Raw genomic sequence first — 22,921 nt, forward strand, 5'->3', positions numbered from 1 at the left:
TTTGGATGAACGTAATGTGCGAATTCCCCTGTAAGCGGGACGAGAATCACCTGTCCACAGGTGATGCTCTACCCCTCACAGATTCCTCGCACATAGGCCTCCTTGTCCACCCTCAGTGCACGTAGAGTTTTACGCCTCAGCTCCCTGAACAGCTCAGCTCTGCCATTCAGCCTGGCCCTGCGACTCTGGTCAATGGTATCCAGTGTCCCTTGAGAGACAAAATTCTTCTTTGCCCTGCGGTGAGCTCCAAGGCATCCACCGGCAACATCAAGGTCGGTGGTCTTGAAGGCGCTCCACAACTCTTCAGGACCCCCCAAAGCACCCAGACCCCCCAAGTGTCCACTCAGCCTGTTCGCAAACTCCTCAGCTACTCTCTCATCTCTGAGCTTGGCAACATCCAGCCTAGGCTGGGATGGTACCATTCTCCAGGATTTAAGGTGCAGCTTTAGAGTTGCTACAACAAGCCTGTGGTCAGTATTGGGGAACTGAGCACTCCGGTAGACCCTGCAGTTCTGGATCATCCTCCAACGACCGTCAATGAGGACATGGTCAATCTCCTTTGCCACACCGCCAGCGTTGGAATACCAAGTCCAGCGATGAGCTTGTGGGCGCTGAAACCATGAACCAGCCACCCTCAGTCCATGACTTCTTGCAAAGTCAAGGAACTTAGTGCCATTCTGGTTCATAGTTCCTGACCCATGGGGACCAACACACACCTCATAACCGTCCCTATCAGTTCCAGTCGATGCATTGAAATCCCCCAAGACTAGAAGTGTATCTCGTCTGGGGCACTGATCAACCACAGACTCGAGTGTGGCGTAGAATGTGTCCTTCACGGTGAGATCACTCGCCTCAGTCGGAGCATAAACAGAGACCAGGGAAATGACACCTAAGGAGTGACGAATCCTTAATCTCATAATACGCTCGTTGACCGGTGTTACCTCAATTATCATTGGGGTCAGCTTATTGGACACAGCTACAGCAACTCCTTGGGTATGGTAACCATCAGAGCGACCAGACCAATAGTAGGTGTAACCACCCACCATTATCTCGCCGCAATCCGATCTCCGAACCTCAGAGAGAGCTGCAATCCCGATGTCCAAACGCTTGAGCTCAGATGATAACAGAGACAGGTGATCATCCTCTCTTAGGGATAGAACATTCCAGGCACCCACCCGAAGGGACCGCCTCAGGTTAACCCAAGGAGACCGCCGTCTGGTGGACGACACCTCAGCACCACTCTGACACACTCTCCCGCAATATATGTATATATACATATATACACGTATATCCAATATATTAAGCTCATTCTAACAACTCACGACTCACTGACTGACTGATATTAAAGTTCAGTACCTTCTGGGTGACGCAGAAAGCTGAAATTTCACGTGCTGATAGACATCGAACCCGATACGCCAGAAAAAAATCACAGAACCATTGGAAAGCGTCTGTAAATGAAAATATAAATAAATGAAAAGAAATAAGTGCAAGTGAGTGACCCATGACAATGAGGAAGCACGATTCGTTATTGCTTACAATTTGTAAGCAAACCCCGCTGGTATATTACATATACCCATGTAAATGAAAGTTGCGCTTTTGTGTCTGAATGGGGTAAATGCGTCATAACCACAACACGTACAATCCTCAATGATACCCCCATGTAAATGAATGCTCTTGGGTCTGGATAGTGTACGCGGAGGTCTACAAATATCGGTATTCACGCTATTTTGAGTTGTGTGTATTTAAGTTGCCCACACATGGGACACGTGTATAGACTCAGAGTCACTGGTTCGCATACCGACCGGAAGTAACAAAAAAATAGGACCACTGGACCGGTGACTTATAATGTAACCCGGCCGAATGTTGTTACCCAAATTTGGGAGCATTCTGTAGAACACAAACCTGTGTGGTGAAGACCAGACTCTGATGGTGACGAACAAAGTGTGTTTTTCATATAGGACAGGGCCACACAAACTCACTCCTGATTGTCATCCCATTGAATGAACCACCTGACTGCACTGTAATTACCCCCCTTAATTGAGCCGATTCACCTCGAGGTTCACATCCTTTTTCCGACAAAGAAATTGAATGTTGAATCATTTTGCTCAAGAAATAAATTAAAAAGTAGATGTTTTTGTGTGATATTTGCTTAATCAGGTTCTATTTATCTATTATTGTGGCTTCGATGAAGATCTGATCACATTTTTGGTGAAATTTATGCAGAAATACAAAAAATTCTGAAGGGTTCACAAACTTTTTCTCACCACTGTATATTGCATGCTTCTAACTTCCCACAAATTTTTAACAGGGAACAGCACCACAAAAGTTAAAATAACCCAAACGTTGTCATGGTACTGTACACATTGCTCTGCAAAAGTCAGAGACGCACAAGAAACTTTGCACAGGAGGAGGCCATTCGGCCCAACATGTCTGCGCCACACCAACCCCAATCGCCTCCTTTCCATTTAAAGAAATCCTGTCTCCTTCAACCGCTCCTCATAGCTTCGTCTAGCTAACCCTGGAATCAATCTAGTAGCACTACGCTGAACCTTGTCTATGGCAGCTATGTCCTTCCTTGGATGTTACCAAAACTGAACACACAAATTTTTATGAACATGACATCACAAAGTCATATATTGTCCTTTCTTTATAATTTTTTTAATACATTGATGGCTTTAGTTGATAAAGCTGAGAGTAACTCAAACTATGAATAAAACCAAAAGATGATTTGTAAGTTTGCGAAGTCGCATGTGAATTCAAAACCGAGTGTCTCAGATAAAGCAGACAGGCTAAATATTCTCAACTTCATGGGCCAAACAAGAACGAATCAAACAATCATTAGGTCTTTGCTCGCTTGTTTGACTTCTTCGATGAGCGAGCACTCATGGCAATCAACCGTTGTCCCCACATCTTGATGTCTGCATTAGTTGGTGCACTGTTACCCTCATCCTCTTCGTCCTCGTCTGAAAGCATCGTCTCCTCTGCAGGAACATGTCATAGCGATTAATAATCAAGGTGATGGTTGCATGAAGTTGATTATCTCGTAAAGTTTATTGATTTGACTATAAATACAATGATTCCTGTAAACACTTGTGCCGATGAAGTACTATACCACTTTGTTGCTGTTGCCCGATGTTAATACGACAGTTATGCCATTCCAACTGAACGTCCCACTCCAGCAGGTTCTGGATCTGAAGAACATTCAAAACCGACGTTTATAATCGCAACAATCCAACCACATATTATTGTTATTATTCCTTTCCATTGGGGAAAAGGTCCTTAAACATACCACCTGTTTCGCCTTCTCATATATACACCTGACTTTTCCTTTCTATTAGCCAATACCAGGAACTCGGAGAAAAGTGAACAATGTGGGAGAGATGGATAGATGAGCAAATTAAGGCTCTGTGCATCAAGGGTTGTGAGTGCCGCACACTCAAGGCTTTTGTAGCATCGCCAATACAAAACGAAACGGAAATAATAACGAGACAAAAGCAAGTGGAAAAATGAAGAAGGATACAAAAACCAAAGTTATGCCAAAAGACCGCGACAGCCATTCTGAACTAGTAACGGAAGCCAAAGAGTGCGGACATGATAATCAGAGCAACTGGAGTGGTGGAGCAGAACCTCGTTGGGATTGTGAAACCAATTTTGGGACATGTTACAGCAAATTGAACGATACAACATTGGAGGTTGTCCGAGGTTCGGTGACATTCCTTAAACGGGTTTAAAAGCGGTATTGGAACAAAGATATGAGAACAGAACAAGCCACAGTGTGAAAACACCTCAACGCGGTCCAAGGAACGTGATCCCAGTAAAAAGGTAAGAAGAAACTTTGGGCCCAGTGAGGACTCCATTCCACATTTTAAACCCATTAAGTGAGATTACAACCAACAGGAGAAAAAGAAAGGAAAAAAAGACTTCACGGCAACAACGATTCCGGGACATGTCGCATGAATGCAAGTCAGCTCGGCAATTCGTTACACACTCAAACACACATGATGATGCTGAACCAGTTAGGAGCAGACAATGAAGTTCTGCAGAGAGGAGCGAACACAGCCAGCCATTCTTCCTGACAATTTCATTGTGTTAAATTACTTGAATTATCGAAACGAATTGTTTGTTTGAAACTTGAGATGAATTTTGATGAAATGGCAGTGAAATCTTAATTTAATTTCATTTACCTATTTTCCTCAAAATTCGTCTTGGAGACTATTCATTTTTAGCTCACCTGTTCGAAGAACAGAGAGCTGTAGCGATACCCCCGGCGTGAGCGTTAGCATCAGCGTGAGCGTGAAAATGTTAAAGTTTTTGGTGCAAGTTATTTCCTTTCTAAAGTTTTTATCGACCACTATTTTTTACTGATTACAATATACAAATACCTATATTGCTTTAAAATTATTTGGATCAGACTTCACTGCAATGCTTTATCAAAAATATTATTAAACGAGTCTTTTAAAAACGATAAATGTATAAACAGGCGAGCATTGGGTGGCTTTGACACCAACTCTCCGGTTAACAAGACACTACAGTCAACCAATTATTTGTTTTCTTTCGAACTGAAATCCTCTTATACTATTATTATTATATTTTTAATCGAAGTGGGGAAATAATGAAGAAGCACAAAATCCAACCCGCTCACCTTTTCCTTTACTGCTGCATCATGCAAGTCTACAGACACGTCGACAGTCGCAGCAGACAACTGCAGCAACCTTTCCTCGCAAAATTCCAGCATTTCCATTGGGTCCAAGCCATTGGAAGTTGGGGTCTCTACGAAGTCCGCTTCATGCACACGTCCTGGATGAGCATCGTGCTCACCCTTAAGTGACTTAATCGGTGAACGATGCTCCAGTCTCTCAGCTTCTGACCCCTTAGAGCCTTTATCCTCCTCATCACAAAAGGAATATGGCTATGGGGGTAATGAAAGGAAGCAGGAATCGAGAATATTGCACCAACGTCTTCCAGAATTATCGTCTATCATCTTTCCATCGTTGTCACCTCTGGGCCTGGATCCACATGTCCCTTACCGTTGTCATTAAGATGCCACGCAGTTTGCTGTAGAGGGCACTAATGCCATGCAAAAGCTCTGCATACACATGAGACTCTCTGAAAAATGCTGCCAATGCCTCTGCCTGTCTGGATTGCAGTCCAGTGAGGCACTCCTGTAACTCAGCTTCTCGCATTGCAAGGCTGCACAAGAGAGGATTGTGGGTGAGATGGGAAGGGAAAGGAAGAGGAAAAAAACAGAGTTAATTAATCAAATCAAACTTCTGTGCCATCCTCAATGTTCACTTTCAACTATTGGTGTCCGATACATTGATCGGCACATACATTGATCCCTTGCCCTACATGCGAAACACCAGGATGACAGTTTCTGGCTGGTTGGGATTCGAACGCAAGCTAGACAGTTTGAGTGTGCAAACCTCGAAGCTATCCTAACAGCTCCTGAATTTGATGTGTTCAAGGAAACAAGGTTTTTCAATAAGTAAAATCGGATGCAAAAAATGCCGAAGTATTTATTACAGGTTCACAGAAGGGGGGGGGGGGGGGGTAGAGTTAAATTAAATAAATTTAAAATGAGTGACGGAAGAATGGTAGGAGAGGAATGGAGAATAGTGGATTCTGGAAGGTTTGGAGAAAGAAACGAAAAATGTTTTGGAGCTGACAGAAGTAAAGGCTTTATATGTAATAAACATGGATTGGGGTTGGAATGATGGGAATGGGTCAAAAATTCTGCCATATTTGCGTACATAATAAATAGATACCATTCCAAACAAAGTCTTAACAGTCTGAGTATGTGCTCCCACCTGGATTTGTGCAATGGTTCATGGAAGATAAGCTGTGAGTGATTGTTTTTGAGGTAAACAAGCTTTTCATGGTTGGATGCAAAGTCTATCTCATCCATCTTCAGCCGCACCCGTAGATGTTCCATTGCTTCTTCATCTTGCTGCACACAGAGCAAAAAAATATGAACTTTGAGACAATCACAATTTCACTTGAGCCACCCATCCACTCCGATGCATTATTCGCTTGGTGCTCCCATCAATAGGTTTAACAGTGTTGAAATTAGAAACTTGCATTGGAACTTTGAAAAAAAACACAATGCATTGACAGTAACATCACATGTTCAGCAGTTAGGAACTAATTTGTGTACCTAACAGACCGGCATCAATGAGAATACAAGGGGCGGACTTAAAGATGGATGGTTCCGAGTCCAGACTGTGTTCATAAACTAAATGGGACACTGTGTGTGATTCTCTTCTGCTGAACAATCACTTGTCTGACATCAACACAGTGTGTGGAGGTGCATGATGCAGCTTTTAGCAGGTGTGTCCAGGTTTCTATGACATTCCTATACGTGCTTCTCACACAACTGATGGCTTAGGGATCCGACTTTGTTACCTAAATGCTCTGATGGTTATATTTGTATGAAATTAGCCAAATATACAGGGTGAGTCAAAAGTAGTGCCCGATTTCTGTTTTTTCGGCTGTCAGATTCTTTCTGGGAAGTCATGTTGTTAATAATTGTCTTGCAGATTATTAATTTTCGTAATTTATTTATTTTTGATTTTGTTTTGCCGGTTATTGCTGCGAGTTCGGAAAGTTACTGAATTTGCACCAAATTGAGCTTAATGGCACAATTAGCAGACACAATTGTGTCGATTGGGCTTCGAATAACCCAAGAGTGACAGTTGAGAAGGAGGTAAATTTACCTGGAGTGACAGTTTGGGCAGCCATATCTCCATTAGGGATAATTGGACCCTTTTTCTTTGAGGGATCTGTCACTGCAGAAATTTACCTGGATATGCTGCAAATCTTCTTTTGGCCCAGGGTACAAGATCAGGACTGTCATTTCCAGCATAATGGAGCTCCACCTCATTATGGACGTTTTGTTCGTCAGTGGCTTGATGAAAACTTTCCCAGAAAGTGGATCGGCCGCCGCGGTCCGATCGAGTGGCCGGCACGCTCCCCAGACCTTACACCTCCAGATTTCTTTCTTTGGGGGCTCATGAAAGACCTTGTTTATCGTGAAAAGCCTCGTACCATTCAGGAATTGAAGGCTCAAATCACTGCAAAGTTTGAGGAAATTGATATCGAACTCTGCAGACGTGTGTGCTGCTCTGTGCCTGCTCGGCTGCAATTGTGCATCGATCACGAGGGAGGGCACTTTGAAAATTGCAAGTAAAACAGCTTGGTACAGTTCCGTAATAATTTTTTCTTGATTAAATGGTTAAGCCGCTGTCACACCATGACGTTTTAGCCAGCGTATGGCAACGTATCAAAATTGATCTGAAACGCTGGCGTACGCTGAACTATTTTTTTTTTAATTTTTGGGCGTATAATAAGGTGTTGGACGTATGCATAACGTATTAGTAATGTAAACAGAACGTTTTAATCACATATAGATTACTTATACCAACGAATGCTGAGCGTGTTGTCGGCGTTCACAACCTATGCCCAACGATAGTCTAACTTATGCATAGCACGCAGCAGCGTATCGCCAACGATCACGTGGCATAGGCTATTCATAGGCTGCGGCTCGACGATTCAAATCTTAACCGCACCAGACATCGAAGTGAGAGGCCGCTGTCACACCTTGACGTTTTAGCCAGCGTATGCCGACGTATGAAAAATTTGCCGAACCAAGCTGGCACACGACGAATACGTTATGAGTAAGTTTTGTATACGTTAATAGCATGCTGGCATACGTCGTAGTACGCTGGCATACGTCGTCATACGCCGAGTATGTCGAGAAATTTTCAGCATGTTGAAAATTTCTCGACGTATGACACACATTCTGCATACGCTGGCATAAGTTGTAGGCATGTTACACGATTGTTGGCACACGTCGACACACGTTACTTGTACGTTACTCATAAGTCGAAACACATCAAGGTAATGGCTATACTAGCGTCAGTGTTCCAGACTCCCTGTTTTTTGTTTTTTTCTTCGGTATGACGGTGATGTTGACACTTCGATTTCTAGTGCAGTTATGATTTAAATCGTTGAGCGGCAGCCTATTAATTATATTATATTGTTGCGAATTCGCACCCGCCGGCGTGCGATCGATCGCGTGTAGCCAAAAGCGGCCATCTCGCCCACCGGAACGGACAATTCAGTCGTGATCCTCCGGGAACTACCGCCCGGAGCCAGTCACGGGTGGGGGTTTAACCTGACCACGATCGTGCCAATTGCCCACCCGTGCAGGATAGGGTTGTTCGCCAAACTCGACCTACCTAAGTACCTGCGCGGGTAGTTAACCGGGTGATCGTACCTCTCCGTAGGTCAGCTTAGGACACGAACCACTTAAGCGGTCCGTTCCATGCTACAGTGATAACCGAGCGGTGTTATCGCTGACCTCGACGGACGTGATTATTTATTGGGTGTCTAAACCCCACTGCCAATCCTTTACGTGATGCAGGATGGAGAGTCAATAAAAATAAGGGGACGAAGCAAAGCGGGAACAATTTAACAAACACATTTAATACACACTCAGACAAGCACAGAAGGCACGTATTCAATCACAATAATAATACAAGGCAAGTAAATGAAAGGCACGTATATACAATCACAGTAATAACAACAAAAACAGAAGAGATATTCCAACTCAAGACCGATACACGGCAACACTTCAAACAATAGTACTTCGTCAGACAGGCGCCACCCACAGACATTCACACAAAAACCCAAGGAAAAAGAAAGTTGCGACTTCCCTGAATGTGTCGTCCAGCGTTGCGTTCTCGACCTCGAATCCGAGCCTCCCCCGATGCGGTCTACGGCTCGCACCTCGCGCCCTGCACGTGTAGCCGCTCAACGCCACGAATGGGGCTTCCGGCACTATCTCAGCGCGGATTATGGGGGAGGGGGAATTGTTGATGCTCGAGGTCGATGAGGGAAATGGTGGATGCTCCGTCCTGCTGGCGTGGCCTCCGGACCGCGGGCTGATCGCCTTGGCACCTGACAGAAGGTTCGTTCTCCTCCGAGGCAGACGGCAACAGGGCCCAGGACGATGATGCGCCGACTCGACTCTCTCCACTTCCCCGACTTGACTCGTAGACGAACTCTGACTTGACTCAACCCGTCTCCCGACTCTGCCCCACCGACACTGCCAGACTGACTTGAGCTCCACTAGGTTCTCCGACCCCTTCAGACTCCGCAAGCTCCGTTCCTACTCTTCCCCCTCTCACTGCTTCCAGGCTGCCGCGAGCTCCGTTCCGACTCTTCCCCTTTCCACCAACTTCTTCTTCTTCCAACCCGCCCGTGTGCATCCTTTTATACCCCGAGGGAGGGGCGGGTATGGTAATTTTCGGATCAAAATGACCTCGGGGGCTGAGCCACGCTCGCCCATTGGACGGAGGAAAAGGGGACGTGAACCTCCCTTGATCCGAATTTCTGGGAAAGGTCGCTATTCTCCTGTAAAGGAAGGTGCCGGCGGTTAGAAGTCTGCCGCGATTCTGGGCCGATGTTGGGCGTGAAGAGGAATGTGAAGGCGGTTAGAAGTCCGCCGCGATGCTGGGTCGATGTTGGGCGTGAAGAGGAATGTGAAGGCGGTTAGAAGTCCGCCACGATGCTGGGTCGTTGTTTGGGCGTCGTTGGAGAATGGCGGGTGAGGCGATGTTTGCGAGGTTGGGTTTGTGCGGGTGAAGGTAGTGGCGGTCTGGTGGAGTTGTTTGGGGGCGTTGGGGGTGATGACGATTTGGTGGTGGAGTGGTGTTTGGTCCAAAATAACGACAGCAAAAGAAAAACGGCTAACTCAAAGAATCGCAGCCCGATAAATCACATATATACCCTCTATACAGCGGGTTTGGGCTAACTACACATGGACTTACCAATATATCTCACCTGAGGACTCTTTATGGTGTAATGCGAATTTCCACAACCGTAACACTATTATAACCGCACTAGAAATCGAAGTGTTAACATCACCGTCATACCAAAGAAAAAAAAACAACAAAAAAAAACCAGGGAGTCTGGAACACTGACGCTAACCATTACATTGATGTGTTTTGACTTATGAGTAACTTACAAGTAACGTGTGTCAACGTGTGTCAACGTGTGTCAACGATCATGTAACGTGCCTACAATACATTACTCGTAGGTTAGAAATAAGTTTCGGGTACGCTAAACATTACCTCGATGTGTTTCGACTTATGAGTAACTTACAAGTAACGTGTGTCGATGTGTGTCAACGATCGCGTAACGTGCCTACAACTTATGGGCAGCGTTATGCGGAACGTGTGAGTCATACGCTGGCAGACGTCGAAAAATTTCAAGCATGGAAAATTTGTCTAACAGCTCGGCGAATTACGACGTTTGCCAGCGTACAAAGACGTATGTCAGCGTTCTTCGACGTATGCCAGCATAGTACAACGTATGCCAGCGTTCTCTTAACGTATACAAACTTACCCATAACGTATTCGACGTGTGCTGGCGTTTTAGCACAATTTTGCGTACGTCAGGCATACGTTGGCTAAATCGTCAAGGTGCGACAGGGCCTTTAGATAAACATGTCATTCATTTATTTCTACCTTCTTGTACACTGTAATACAAATGGCAAACAAACAAACAACTGACAGAAATCGGGCGCTACTTCTGACTCACCCTGTATAACGGTGATTTGGGGCAGCGATATTGCACCAGCTGCCATATATTTGAAGTGTTATTTTAAATAATTTTGAAGGGATTAGGCTCAATCCCCAAAATACCATCCAACTAATCCATCAATGCTGGAATTCATCCCTGAAATGAAATCCTTAATCAGACAAATGAGCATCAAGATTGTGACGTCAGGGCGATGACATATCCTTCCGGTCAAGGCAGCCAATCAGCTTCAACTCATTTTCAACAACAAATACAATGCGTCTCGCAAATAACTACAATGACAGATAGAGTAAAACACAATGGATACGATAAAATACAAATTCATTCTAGTCAGCTTTAAGAAGTACTAGGTGTGCCAAACCGTCACTTCGCTGACGGGTCTAATCAAGACAGTACAGTACTTCACCAACATATTGCATGTCTATTTGTGAGTGTCAATGAGGATGTAAAATGAAGTAAAATATGTGAGAAACGATCTTTTATAATATGTAGTTGTTGTTGTCTTGGCTGTGGTTGTTGCTGTTGTTATTGTTGTTGTTGTTTGTGTGCTATTTGGTCTACAGTACTTTTATATATTTTTTTCTTCTGCTTTGAGAAATATTACTAAATATAATTGTGGGTGCTCCTTCTAAGTCTTTCTGAAATATTCCTGCTGTCATCGAATAATAAATGTTATTGTTGGAACCGCTGCATAAAGCTCTCATTCCCACATCTTCTTCTAGTGGGGCAACTTCGCATAACAATTGTGCATTTTGTGAGGAAAGCACCAAATTTGGCACACTAGTAGCATATCATATTATGAACAGATTTGGATATTGGGTCATCTAAAATTCAGCCCCTGATGGCTGTGGCAGCCATTTTCCAATGCCATCAGAAATTTTGAGATGGCCCAATATCCAAATCTGTTCATATTATGTTAGGCTACTAGTGTGCCAAATTTGGTGCTTTCCTCACAAAATGCACAATTGTTATGCTATATATATATATATATATATATATTTTTTTTTGTATACCTTGGTCGAGGCTCGTATGAGAGCAAACACACAACTCACAGCAAGGCGGCATGAGACAAGAGGGGCGGGAGTGGAAGGGACGTGTTCATATTTAGCTAAGTTTCCCCACTATTCGTCAATGCCAGGAAGAGGGCTTTTAAACAGCCACCCTTATGATTAAATGGACACAATTTTTGTTTTACATAAATATATTATTAGTTTTTCAAGCGACAAAATGATTATTATCAACTTTCCAACGGGACAATCTATATATTAATACTGAAGGACCAATTTTGTGCTCCTCCTAGCGGTCGCATCACGTTTTTCTCAGTACTGTGACCTGGACTGAAAGAAACTTCGTACCTGTGAGAGTGCATCGCACATCGTGACAATAGTCAAACTTCAACTCTGAAGCAGAATAAACAATTTTCGTTGAGATGGGGGCGAGGAGTGAAAAGGTGGGGCCGGGGGATGAAGAGACGGGGCAGGGAGTGAAGAGGCGGGGGCAAGGTAAGCCAATTTTTGGGTGGGGGTAAGCAAATTGAAAGCAGGAAACGGGGGGGATTGGGTGGGGGATGAGGTGAATTAGGCGGGGTTGAGTGTGAGGGGGTGGACAGGGGGATGGGGGCAAGTGGGGCGGGGAATCGAGAGACGGGGGTCAGGGAGTGAAGAGGCGGGGCCGGGGTAATTAAATTTTTGGGCGGGGGGTAAGCAAATTGAAGGTGGGGGGGAATGGGGCAGGGGCGGGGGATGAGTGGCGGGGGATGAGTAGGTGGGAGCAAGCACGCCCTGTCCAGTCCATGTCCCTCGAGTGTGGATGAGCTGGTGAGGGTGGTTGAATGAACGGAATCCTTCTGTGACGGGGCTTCGGCTAGTTTATATTATTCTACGACAGCAGGAACCACTTCTTTAAAGCTCGAGGTCCTGCTTCTTCTTCCTCAATCCTAGAAACACGGGCTTTTAAAACAGGCATCTTGATGTTTAATCGGATATAATTTTTTGTTTCAGCCAAATCGATTATTAGCTTTCCAAGCAAGGAAATTGATAATTAGCCTTCCAACGGTACCATTTTTTTATTAATATTCTTTGACACACACACACAGACACACACACACACACACACACACACACACACACACACACACACACACACACACACACACACACACGCTTCTCCTTTAAGTAATAAATGAAATTGGCATCTGATACAGACCTGATAAGTTTGATCTGCAGAAGGAGTCACTTGCTTTAAACACTTGGACTGTGTGTTCAACCCAATGCCTGCTGCACACCAAAGAAAAAAAATAAAGCTTTAAATAAACTAAACAATGATGAATATTATGATACACAAGGATGTACAAGGGGCTTGGATGTAGAAGAAGGCCACTTGGTCCATCAAGCCTGTGATACATCAGGTCAGGTCAGGTGTGGGAGCATGCGCCAGAGCAACGCGTCTGCATCACATAAATTCAATGTCACAGTTTAAAAATACAATTAAAACAACACCAATGATGGATTCTTATCACTAATAATTATCATACTATTATTATAACTCTTGTCTATTATGAACACCAGAAAGCTGATGAAATGAAAATGGAATGAAACTATTTTGGAGATTGGAACGGACAACTTACTATCGAATGGGTACTCCTGATTGGTTGAGGTGAGGTCATGTGATTCTGAAAAATAACCTGGAGCGTGATCCATTAGCAATCAGCTCGCTTATTGCTCGCCGAGTGGCTTGCTTGATTCAAAGCGTTCAAGCAAGCACTCCAATAGAACGGAGTGCTCGGCACCGCTTAACAACACGGCGGTCTCCATGGAAACAATGCTAATTGTGATACTCAAGAAAATGCTGTCCACGCCGTCGTTTTCAGTTTTACCCATTCATCGTGTGACAACAACTTCCTCAAATGAATTTATTGTGTTAGCAGCGGCTACGGAGTACGAGGAAGAGGAAAAGAAAGAAGAAAAGAGAAAGAAATGGGGAGTCAGAAGGTGGAGCCCCTCTCCCTCCCCCCCTGCCAAACCTATCAATGGACCTCCCACTGTGCATTTTTTGGGAGAGAGGGGTGTTTTGCATGTTTGTGGATCTCAAGGAATTAAGATGAAAAGTAGAAGTAACAATTAAAGGATGAAATGCACCTTTCAATAATATTATGAGTATACATAACAAGGGTATGCTTCTGAACATTTCATTGGTTGTAGTATCGTTTTGAATCCGACTATGGCGGCCATTTTTGCTAACATAACGAAGCACCTCCTTAATCACTTACTCCACTTGCTGAGCAGCAAGGCAAGCGGCTTGCAAAGCAGTGGATATGGGAGGACTGGCTTGAAAAGCGATAGAAAGCCGCTTGCTAACGGAACACACCCCAGTTGTTGCAATGATCGATAAGTTTCGACTCTTAAAGTCATAACTGTCTCCATCATATGCCTGGAGTTGGTTTAATGGCTGGAGTGGTGGGCTTGGGATCCTAGGGTCCTGAGTTCAAATCCTGCTTGGCTGTTGAATTAATACCACGTGGGGTTGACTCAACCTGTCATCTTTCCGAGGTCGGCAAAATGAGTGCCAGCTTGCTGGTATACTGTGTCGGAGTGGCGACCCGTCCAGGATTGTGCCCGATAGCCCAGGAGACTGCTGAGGCAGCATCAACGCTCTATTCAGAGTATGGTCCCAATGGATGGATGTCTCCATTGTGATCTCAAAACATTTCACCAGTAAAATGCATTTCCATTCAATTCAGGATTAACTTTTGAATTGATAATATTAATTATGCATCAATGACTCAAGCCAGTCCACTCCAACAACACAATTATTTTGGCTTTCCCATGAAGTCACACCTTAAATATTTATGAGAAAAACCTTTATTTATTGCATGCCTCATGACTTATCGCACAAAAGGATGCACAATGACCAAGATATGGAGTTTGCCATTCACGTTCTTGGCACAACTTCCGAGAGTGCCATCGGTGAACACGACAAGCTGGTGGGACCCAAAGTACCTTGGGGAAAACCATATGACTGGCTGGAACCAAAAATGCCCATCAATGATGGTAAACCATTATAAGCAGACAATAAAGAGACACAGACAACTCTTGGGTGGAGAGCTAAGTCCATAAGCCCTGGGTGGAGAACACAGTCACACCGAGCAGCCAAAAATGTGTGCCGGAAAAGAATAACGACGGCACCTTCTCCAATGAGGAATAAGAAGATCTCAACCTCACTATGAGACAGACCTCTGCACCAAAGGATAAAGCTGAAGAGGTGGCACCTGCCACCAAAAACAACACAGAACAAAGCTCCAGACAAACAGAAAAGATGCAAAAGAAATGAACTGGAGCATCGAGGAGAAAGAGACCATCGTCTACTTCAAAGTGTATTCCATGCATGTGGCACATGAGGGACGCACAGTCAAGGAAAAAAGGTTTCGAGGAGCAACTCAGAAAAACTTCAAAAGATCCACAAAACATCACTTTGATAGAAACTCAGAGCACAATGGTCATAATCAACAGAATTGTCAGAATTGTCAGAGATCAAGACAATTGGAGGCTGTCCGTGGTTCAATGACATGAGAACCACAAGAGATCACACCTTGGTCCTCAAGACATGATCTCTGAGGAAGGTGGATATTTTTGAGACTTGAGAGGACTCCGATCCACCTCCTGAATCCCACAAAAGGAGATTCTAATCAAAGTGAGCAATTTCTCTGATTCTGCGAAGGGCGGTGCGCTTAAGCACAGGACATGTTGGTAATGCGGTTGAAATTTGATGGTTTTTAAATTGCACTTTATTTAATGACATCATGATGAATAAAATGACACAAGTGATGCGGTGAGGCATATTTTACCAGGAGGTGGAGAATGATTCACATGTTCACTGGCAATCAATTTCCCCAAAGCCTGGAAGACAATCAAAAGAAACATTGTTAACTCTGTCAAATGAAACACATCCAATTATCGTTTTCTTTTTCCGATTTCAACGACAGGATTATAAAGCCTTTTAGGAAGAGGACAAAATTTCATTTCCTTAAGGGACCACCGACGTGATACATGAATGGGGGAGAGGTGGGGGTGTTTGGAAAAGATAGAAATCTATCTTTCATCCTATCTTTCTTTCCCTTTTTGAGAAAGAGATTTTTTAAAATCTGTTATCAAACCTGTTATTTGAGAAAAGGATAGAGATAAAAAGAAAGATATCCTTATCCTTCCTCTTTCAACGTTGCTCTTTTTCCATACATTCATTAAATGCTATGGGGCAGTACTTCTTTTTCTTTTATTCTCCTTCCATATTCAGCACAAGGCTGTGAGCGGCATCATTGGCTGGGGTTGTCAATGGGCTGCTGATGCAACGTCTCCTGCTGGACCAACCACTATTAATGGTGGTACCTACCACATGAAGTGGAGGAATTTGTAATTTGTACAGGTGTCGGCGATAGCTCACCTACTCTTTGTGAAGGACAGCGTGGGGTCTTTAGGGTCCACCAACTAATGCTGGCACGATGGAATGCCCAGTTTAGCATCCATCTGAGGGACGACACACACATTGATGCTTCACTCTGCCTGCGAGACACCATGATGACAGTTTGCAGCTATGCCGAGATTTAAACCCAGTCTAGACACCCCAGAAGCGAGTGTGCGACCTCTGGGCCACTCTGCCAACCCCTATGAGGTAGTAGTGATAAGGTAAACAGGTGAAGGGTGAATGAACGGCACGGATAAGTAATGTGATAGAGGTGGATCAGCCTGGGAAGTGTCAGGGTATAGGAGAATGGTTTTTTGCCTCTTCCTGTTTCTCCTTCACAGTGGCGAGTTGTCTATCCTTGATGGACAGCTTCCGTGTTTGTTTTCGCGCTTCCTTTGTGTACTTCAGCTGGGTTGAAACGTATTTCTCCTGAATGTAGGAAATAAGTGGAAATCACATGAATGGGGGAAGATACATGATATGCACTTTGAAAAGTCAGGAACCATTGCTGTGACTAAGCGATATAGGAGGTCTATGAAGGCAGACTCTAATTGTTACCCTCATTGGAATGGCAAGCCTTAAGCTTTTCCCTTTTCCAAGCACTGGAAAGCTTTTGTGGAAGAAGGAACATCCTTGGATGATCATCAGGCGACATGATTGACTATAACTGCAGATGCTCCTTGCAGGTGCGGAGCAGATGTTGTTCCATAGTAAGAGTGGAGCTAACAAGTATATCTGAGAAGTTGACATGGCCACTCTTTTTGAGAATGGAATGACACAGCATGATACAGTAAAGCATGGTACAAGCTGATATGGTCTGGCTCTGGCAAAGCACCTGAAACACAACCTGCTCTAAAGTGTGAACAAATGGTAAATGAGGTACAGCACAAGCTCGACAAACCATGGATTGTTTCTGCGCTCTTATAGCTTGTTCTTGCAAGCTTCGAACATTCTCGAGATCTCTCTCCTTGAGGTTCACAATCTCTTCCAGCTCAGCAAATTTCCTCATCGAGCTGTTGTATTCCTGTAGAGTGTAGACAGAGATTTGAACACACCTGTATCACAAACCTCAATCTTTAATGGCCAGTGAGTACAAGCAATGTACGATCGCCCCTTTTTCACACATGCGGTTGTGCAAGCACATTCTCCACGTGTGCAGCCGCTAAGCCACTGCCAAGTATTCCTTCGTCAATCTTTGGACTGATCAGTGTCAGGGACCAGTTTCAGTGGTCGTCAATAGGTCTTCGTGAGACCCGGTGGGTCATACTTTGGTAAGCCAGAAGCATGAAGCCACTTTCAGCTTTTGCCTGTGTTGCCCAAAAGTTGCTTTCCCATCTTTTCACACGAGAAGTTTCAATTGTACGGTGTCTTCAGAAAGTATTCACACCCCTTGACTTTTGTCACATTTTGTTGTGTTACAGCCTGAATTCAAAATAGATTAAATTTAAGTTATTGGTCACCGATCTACACAAAATACCCCATAATGACAAAATGAAAACATGTTTTTCGAAATTGTTATATATTAATTAACCAGAGAGTTGGTGTCAAAGCCACCCAATGCTCGCCTGTTTTTTTCATTTATCGTTTTGAAAAGACTAGTCTAATAATATTTTTTTTATAAAGCATTGCATTGAAGTCTGATCCAAATAATTTTAAAGCAATATATGTATTTGTATATTGTAATCAGTAAAAAATAGTGTGGTAGATAAAAACATTTGAAAGGAAAAAACTTTAATGTTGATGTGCTACAAAAAAGTAAAGTTCAAAACAGGTCAAAAATTTTTAAAATTTGAAATTATTTTTTAATTTCAACTTCACTACATCAATAATATACCCCAAAGGAACCTCCATGTCAAATATCAGCATCCGACTACACATATTAAATTAATGGCAAGCTTCTAAATAACTTGCACCAAAAACTTTAACATTGATGTGCTACAAAAAAGTTAAGTTCAAAACAGGTCAAAAATTTTAAAAATTTGAAATTATTTTTTCATTTCAACTTCACTACATGAATAATATACCCCAAATGAACCTGCATGTCAAATATCAGCATCCTAGTACACATATTAAATTAATGGCAAGCTTCTAAATAACTTGCACCAAAAACTTTAACATTGATGTGCTACAAAAAAGTTAAGTTCAAAACAGGTCAAAAATTTTTAAAATTTAAAATTATTTTTTTCATTTCAACTTCACTACATGAATAATATACCCCAAATGAACCTGCATGCCAAATATCAGCATCCTAGTACACATATTAAATTAATGGTAAGCTTCAAAATAGCTTGCACCAAAAACTTTAACATTTTCACGCTCACGCTAACGCTGATGCTGACATCACGCCGGGGGTATCGCTATAGCTCTCTGTTCTTCGAACAGGCGAGCTAAAAATGAAAATCTGAAATGTCTTACGTCAATAAGTATTCAACCCCTCTGCTATGACACTCTAAATTAAGCTCAGGTGCATCCAATTTCCATTGATCATCCTTGAGATGTCTCCACAACTTGATTGGAGTCCACCTGTGGCCAATTCCATTTGTTGGACATGATTTAGAAAGAAACACACCCAGATAAGGTCCCACAGTTGATAGTGCATGTCAGAGCAGAAACTCAACCATGAAGTCCAAGGAACTGTCCGTAGAACTCCGAGATAGAATTGTGAGGAGGCATAGATCTAGGCCTGGTGTTGGATTCATGGTTAGGGTAGTGGACTTTGGATTCTTGAGTCCTGAGTTAAAATCCTGCTTGGCTGTTGAATTAATACCAGGTGGAGTTGACTCAGCCTGTCATCCTTCCGAGGTCGGCAAAATGAGTACCAGCTTGCTGGGATGACTGAGCCATTCCAGTATCCTGTGTCGGAGTGGCAACCCATCCAGGATTGTGTCCAATAGCCCAGGAGACTGCTTCGGCAGCACTAATGCTCTGTACAGAGTATGGTCCCATTGGATGGAATAGATGGATAGATTTGGGGAAGGGTATAAACCAATTTCTGGAGTGTTGAAAGTTCTTATGAACACAGTGAGCTCCATCATTAGGAAATAGAAAGAATATGGAACTACCCAGACTCTTCCGAGAGCTGGCCGTCCGACCAAACTGAGCAACCGTGCAACAAGGACCTTGGTCAGGGAGGTGATCAAGAACCCAATGACCACTCTGACAGAACTACAGAGTTTCTTGGCTGAGATGGAAGAACCTGCCGGAAGGTTCTTCCATCTTTTGTTCTCCAACAATCTCTGCAGCACTTCACAATTTAGGCTCTCTGGGAGAGTGGCCAGATGGAAGTCACTCCTGAGAAAAAGGCACATGGCAGCATGCCTGGAGTTTGTAAAAAGGCACGTGAAAGACAGAGCATTAGGTAAAAGACTCTATGGTCTGATGAGATGAAAATTGAACTATTTGGCCACAATGCAAAGGGCTACATCAAGTGGAAACCTAGCACAGCTCATCACCCATCAAACACCATTCCTACCATGAAGCATCGTGGTGGCAGCATCAGGCTACGGAGACTGGGACAGCTGGCTTGGTAAGCGAATAAAGAGGGAGAGGATGGTAGAGGAAGAAGATTGGTAGCATCATGCTATTTTTAGCAGTAGGGACTGGGACACTTCTAAGGATAGAGGGAACAATGAATGGAGCCAAATGCAGGCAAATCCTTGAGGAGAACCTGCTTCAGAGTGCAAAAGACCTCAGACTGTGGCAAAGATTTATGTTCCTAAAGGACAATGACCCTGTGGATACAGCCAAAGCAACACTGGAATGGCTTCAGAACAAGAACATGAAAGTCCTCAAGTGGCCCAGCCAAAGCTCAGACTTGGATCCCATTGAGAATCTGTGGAAAGACTTTAACATTAGTGTTCTCCGACGCTCCCCATCAAAGTTGACAAGGCTTGAGCAAATCTGCAAGGAAAATTGGGAGAAAAATCCCAAATCTAGATGTGTAAAGCTGATACAGACATACCCACGAAGACTCGAAACTGTAATCACTGCCAAAGGTGCTTCTACAAAGTATTGACTCAGAGGGTTGAATACTTATTGATGCAAATCATTTCAGCTTTTCATTTTTAATTAATTTGTAAAAACTTCTAAAAACATGCTTTCACTTTGCCATTATGGGATGGTTTGTGTAGATCCGTGACAATTTTTTTAAAATTTAATCCATTGTAAATTCAGGCTGGAACACAACAAAATGTGACAAAAGTCAAGGGGTGTGAATACTTTCTGAAGGCATCGTATTTTCACTAAACCCTTCACTGAAAGGATATAAACATCGATTTAATTTGTCTTTTCATCAACACAACCTGAATAATATTGAGATGCAGTAACTTGGCGATGATTTGGGCTCAATTCTCTTTCTCAAAATGGAGGTCCTACACACAAGTGACACAACCTTTGACTCATTATGGGTCATCTATATATTACATAAGCAAGGGGAAGGGAAGGGAAAGGAACTAAGTAAAGAAAAACAAGATTGGTTAATGGAGGAGAGAGGGAGAGGATGGTAGGGGAAGGAGATTGGGAGAAAGTTGGAGAAACATATAGTTCGGTTTTGTCAGTCATTGACTTTTTGAGTATGGCCACAAACTTGCCGATCAATCACCCTCGTAGTTCATTCGCATTAGATTTGTACAGTTGAATTCTAGACAAGCCTTTAATAACAAAAGAAGAACAAAATGAACAGACCTCTAAAAGGTGATTTCTCAACTTGCTGTGCATAGTCATCATGTTTCGTGCTGCTGTGGCCTTCATTTTAATCTTTTCCAGCATGTTCTCAAGCAATCTGACCTACAGCAGGTACCCGGGAGAGAGCATCATGTTAACAACTCAGTCAAGCGGTAACTCAAGAGTACGTTTGAATATATGTTAGGGGAGGTAAAGGATGGTTAAACTTCTGGATGGTGTAATGTTTAGTGTTTTCTTTTCTCATGGATGGTTAAGTACCATGTGTTGTGGAAATGACTCCTAGGGGTTAATAAATTATATAACAGTTATTTTGTTTCATATTAATATCTCGAGTAAGTATGAAGTAATTAATCATGTTATTAGATACGTGTTGCTTATATGTCTAGTTATGTCTACCCTAGTTATGTCGAACTACAGATGGCGTCCACCCATCCCAATGTCTGTATTTACAATTATCAACGCTTTTGATCTCATTTTTACTGTTTTATCCTCCTCAGTCAGTCTTAAATGTTCTTTAAAGTGTTCGCTAGGCCAGCGGCATGAGTTTTTCCGGGAAAAATTGCCACACCATTAAGACCAGGTCGTGCCACCTAAGGAGGTCGTGGTGAGGGGTCACTGAGGAGTCGCTCCTCCCAACAGCCTGATCCGACAGCCAATGATGAATGAGAGGGGAGGGGCGCACACATCGTGGGTGATGTGGGTGGCCCGAGGCGATAAAGGTGTGTGTGCCGAGCGGAAGCAAAGGAGAAGCCTGAATACCCTTGAAGAAGAGTTGCATGCTTCGCTCACTCTTACCTAAGCCAGAGCTACACCCCACCCACAAAAGAGCCACGTCTTCTCCTCTCCTCTGGGCCAGATGCTGGGAACATGATGGGCCGCTTTCCTGCCAAAGCGCCCAGGACCCTGATCATCCTGTGGTGCCCTGCTGGGCACCACACGGTATTTCTGTCTTGTGAATTCCTGCTATGTCTCTCTATTGTGGTGTGTCTGCTGGTCATAAGGATGTCGATAATTAAGGCTCCCATTTATTCATTTGGTCAGTGGGCGAAAGTAAGGGTAAGGGGTTTGTTTATTTGTTTATAACTCTCACCGGTGAGGGTATTGCATTTGGGTCCATTTGTGTTTGTTTGTCTGTCTGTTTGTCCACACAGAACGTTCGTGTGGTGTGGCAGCCATGTAATGTTGGAAAAATGGCAAAACGTTGGACCTCTGTATCTCTGAAACTGCACCAAGGAAAACATTGAAACTTGAAACATAGCAAGTACTCCTCATGGGGAATGAGTGTGATTTTTTTTATGATTTCATAATTGCCTATGTCGTACGCTACTTCCGATCAGTATGAAAAATCTTGAAGGCCATCAAGGGATAAAATGGTCCACAAAAATTTTTTGATGACGTCATCGGTCACGTGATTCGACAGCCATCTTGTTTGATTTGTTTTTAAACCTTCAAAAATCTTCTCTGGAATGACTGAACCGGTCACCATTGCCAGCAGTTATAAAGTGGCAGTTCTAATTATGTCTCATATTAGTTACGTAACACACCAGTACACAAACGCCACACAACACAACACACCACACAAAACTACACAAACAATACACAACACACCACAAAAAAGTCCTGGCAAGGGTCTGCAATCTGTGATTGCTCTTTTTCTTGTTAAGTATGGGTTATTCATGGCCTTCCTTGTGTTCCCTACCCCATGAACATTTATTGTGTTTTATTAAATATACCTGGTCTCGGAGGTGAATTCTGGCTGTTGTGGTGGTTCTCTTTGATGATTTCAAAAGACCTGTTTAAGGAGTTAATTGGCTGCAGCCAAAACCGTACCGTGCTCCTCTTGGCATCTTTCGGCCGTAATTGGGAACGAGGCGTACGGTCCCTCCAATCTGCACGCAATTATGGCTTTTAGACACTGGATGCGGCAGGGAGGTCCCCAAAGTGGTTCACCACGACAGACTCGTTGAGGTGACTCGCCGGATTTGAACCAGGCAACCGGACGAACCGTGAGACGACAACAATATGTTAGGGGAGCTAAGGAATGGTTAAACTTCTTGAGAGTGTAATTTTTAATGTTTTATTTTCTCATGAATGGTTAAGTACCATGCACAACACAAAGCACACATACAATGACCATCCCCGACACCTCTAAGTTAGTGGATTAAGATGAGGTATGCTT

The 22,921-nt window shown here is 43.5% G+C and overlaps 1 protein-coding gene across 4 annotated transcripts in view; it reads right to left on the bottom strand.

Moving 5' to 3' along the window:
• Positions 1–2,615: 2,615 nt before the first annotated feature.
• LOC147013334 (uncharacterized) overlaps positions 2,616–22,921 on the bottom strand; it is a 41,436-nt gene continuing 21,130 nt past the window's right edge. For 3 of the 4 annotated variants that reach the window (XM_085855064.1, XM_085855067.1, XM_085855068.1), the window contains exons 4-11: positions 20,743–20,844; positions 15,446–15,497; positions 12,808–12,878; positions 5,808–5,947; positions 5,028–5,190; positions 4,643–4,909; positions 3,113–3,191; positions 2,616–2,981 (exon numbers count right to left, since the gene is read on the bottom strand). In XM_085855064.1, the coding sequence (XP_085711190.1) occupies positions 2,839–2,981; positions 3,113–3,191; positions 4,643–4,909; positions 5,028–5,190; positions 5,808–5,947; positions 12,808–12,878; positions 15,446–15,497; positions 20,743–20,844 (1,017 nt within the window). In that variant the 3' untranslated portion in view covers positions 2,616–2,838. The remainder of the gene's footprint in view (positions 2,982–3,112; positions 3,192–4,642; positions 4,910–5,027; positions 5,191–5,807; positions 5,948–12,807; positions 12,879–15,445; positions 15,498–20,742; positions 20,845–22,921) is intronic. The other variant, XM_085855066.1, reaches the window with a different exon arrangement.

Source organism: Eptatretus burgeri, chromosome 14, assembly GCF_056783735.1.
Source record: "Eptatretus burgeri isolate ZD-2024b chromosome 14, Ebu_testis_v1, whole genome shotgun sequence".
Classification (NCBI taxonomy): Eukaryota; Metazoa; Chordata; class Myxini; order Myxiniformes; family Myxinidae; genus Eptatretus; species Eptatretus burgeri.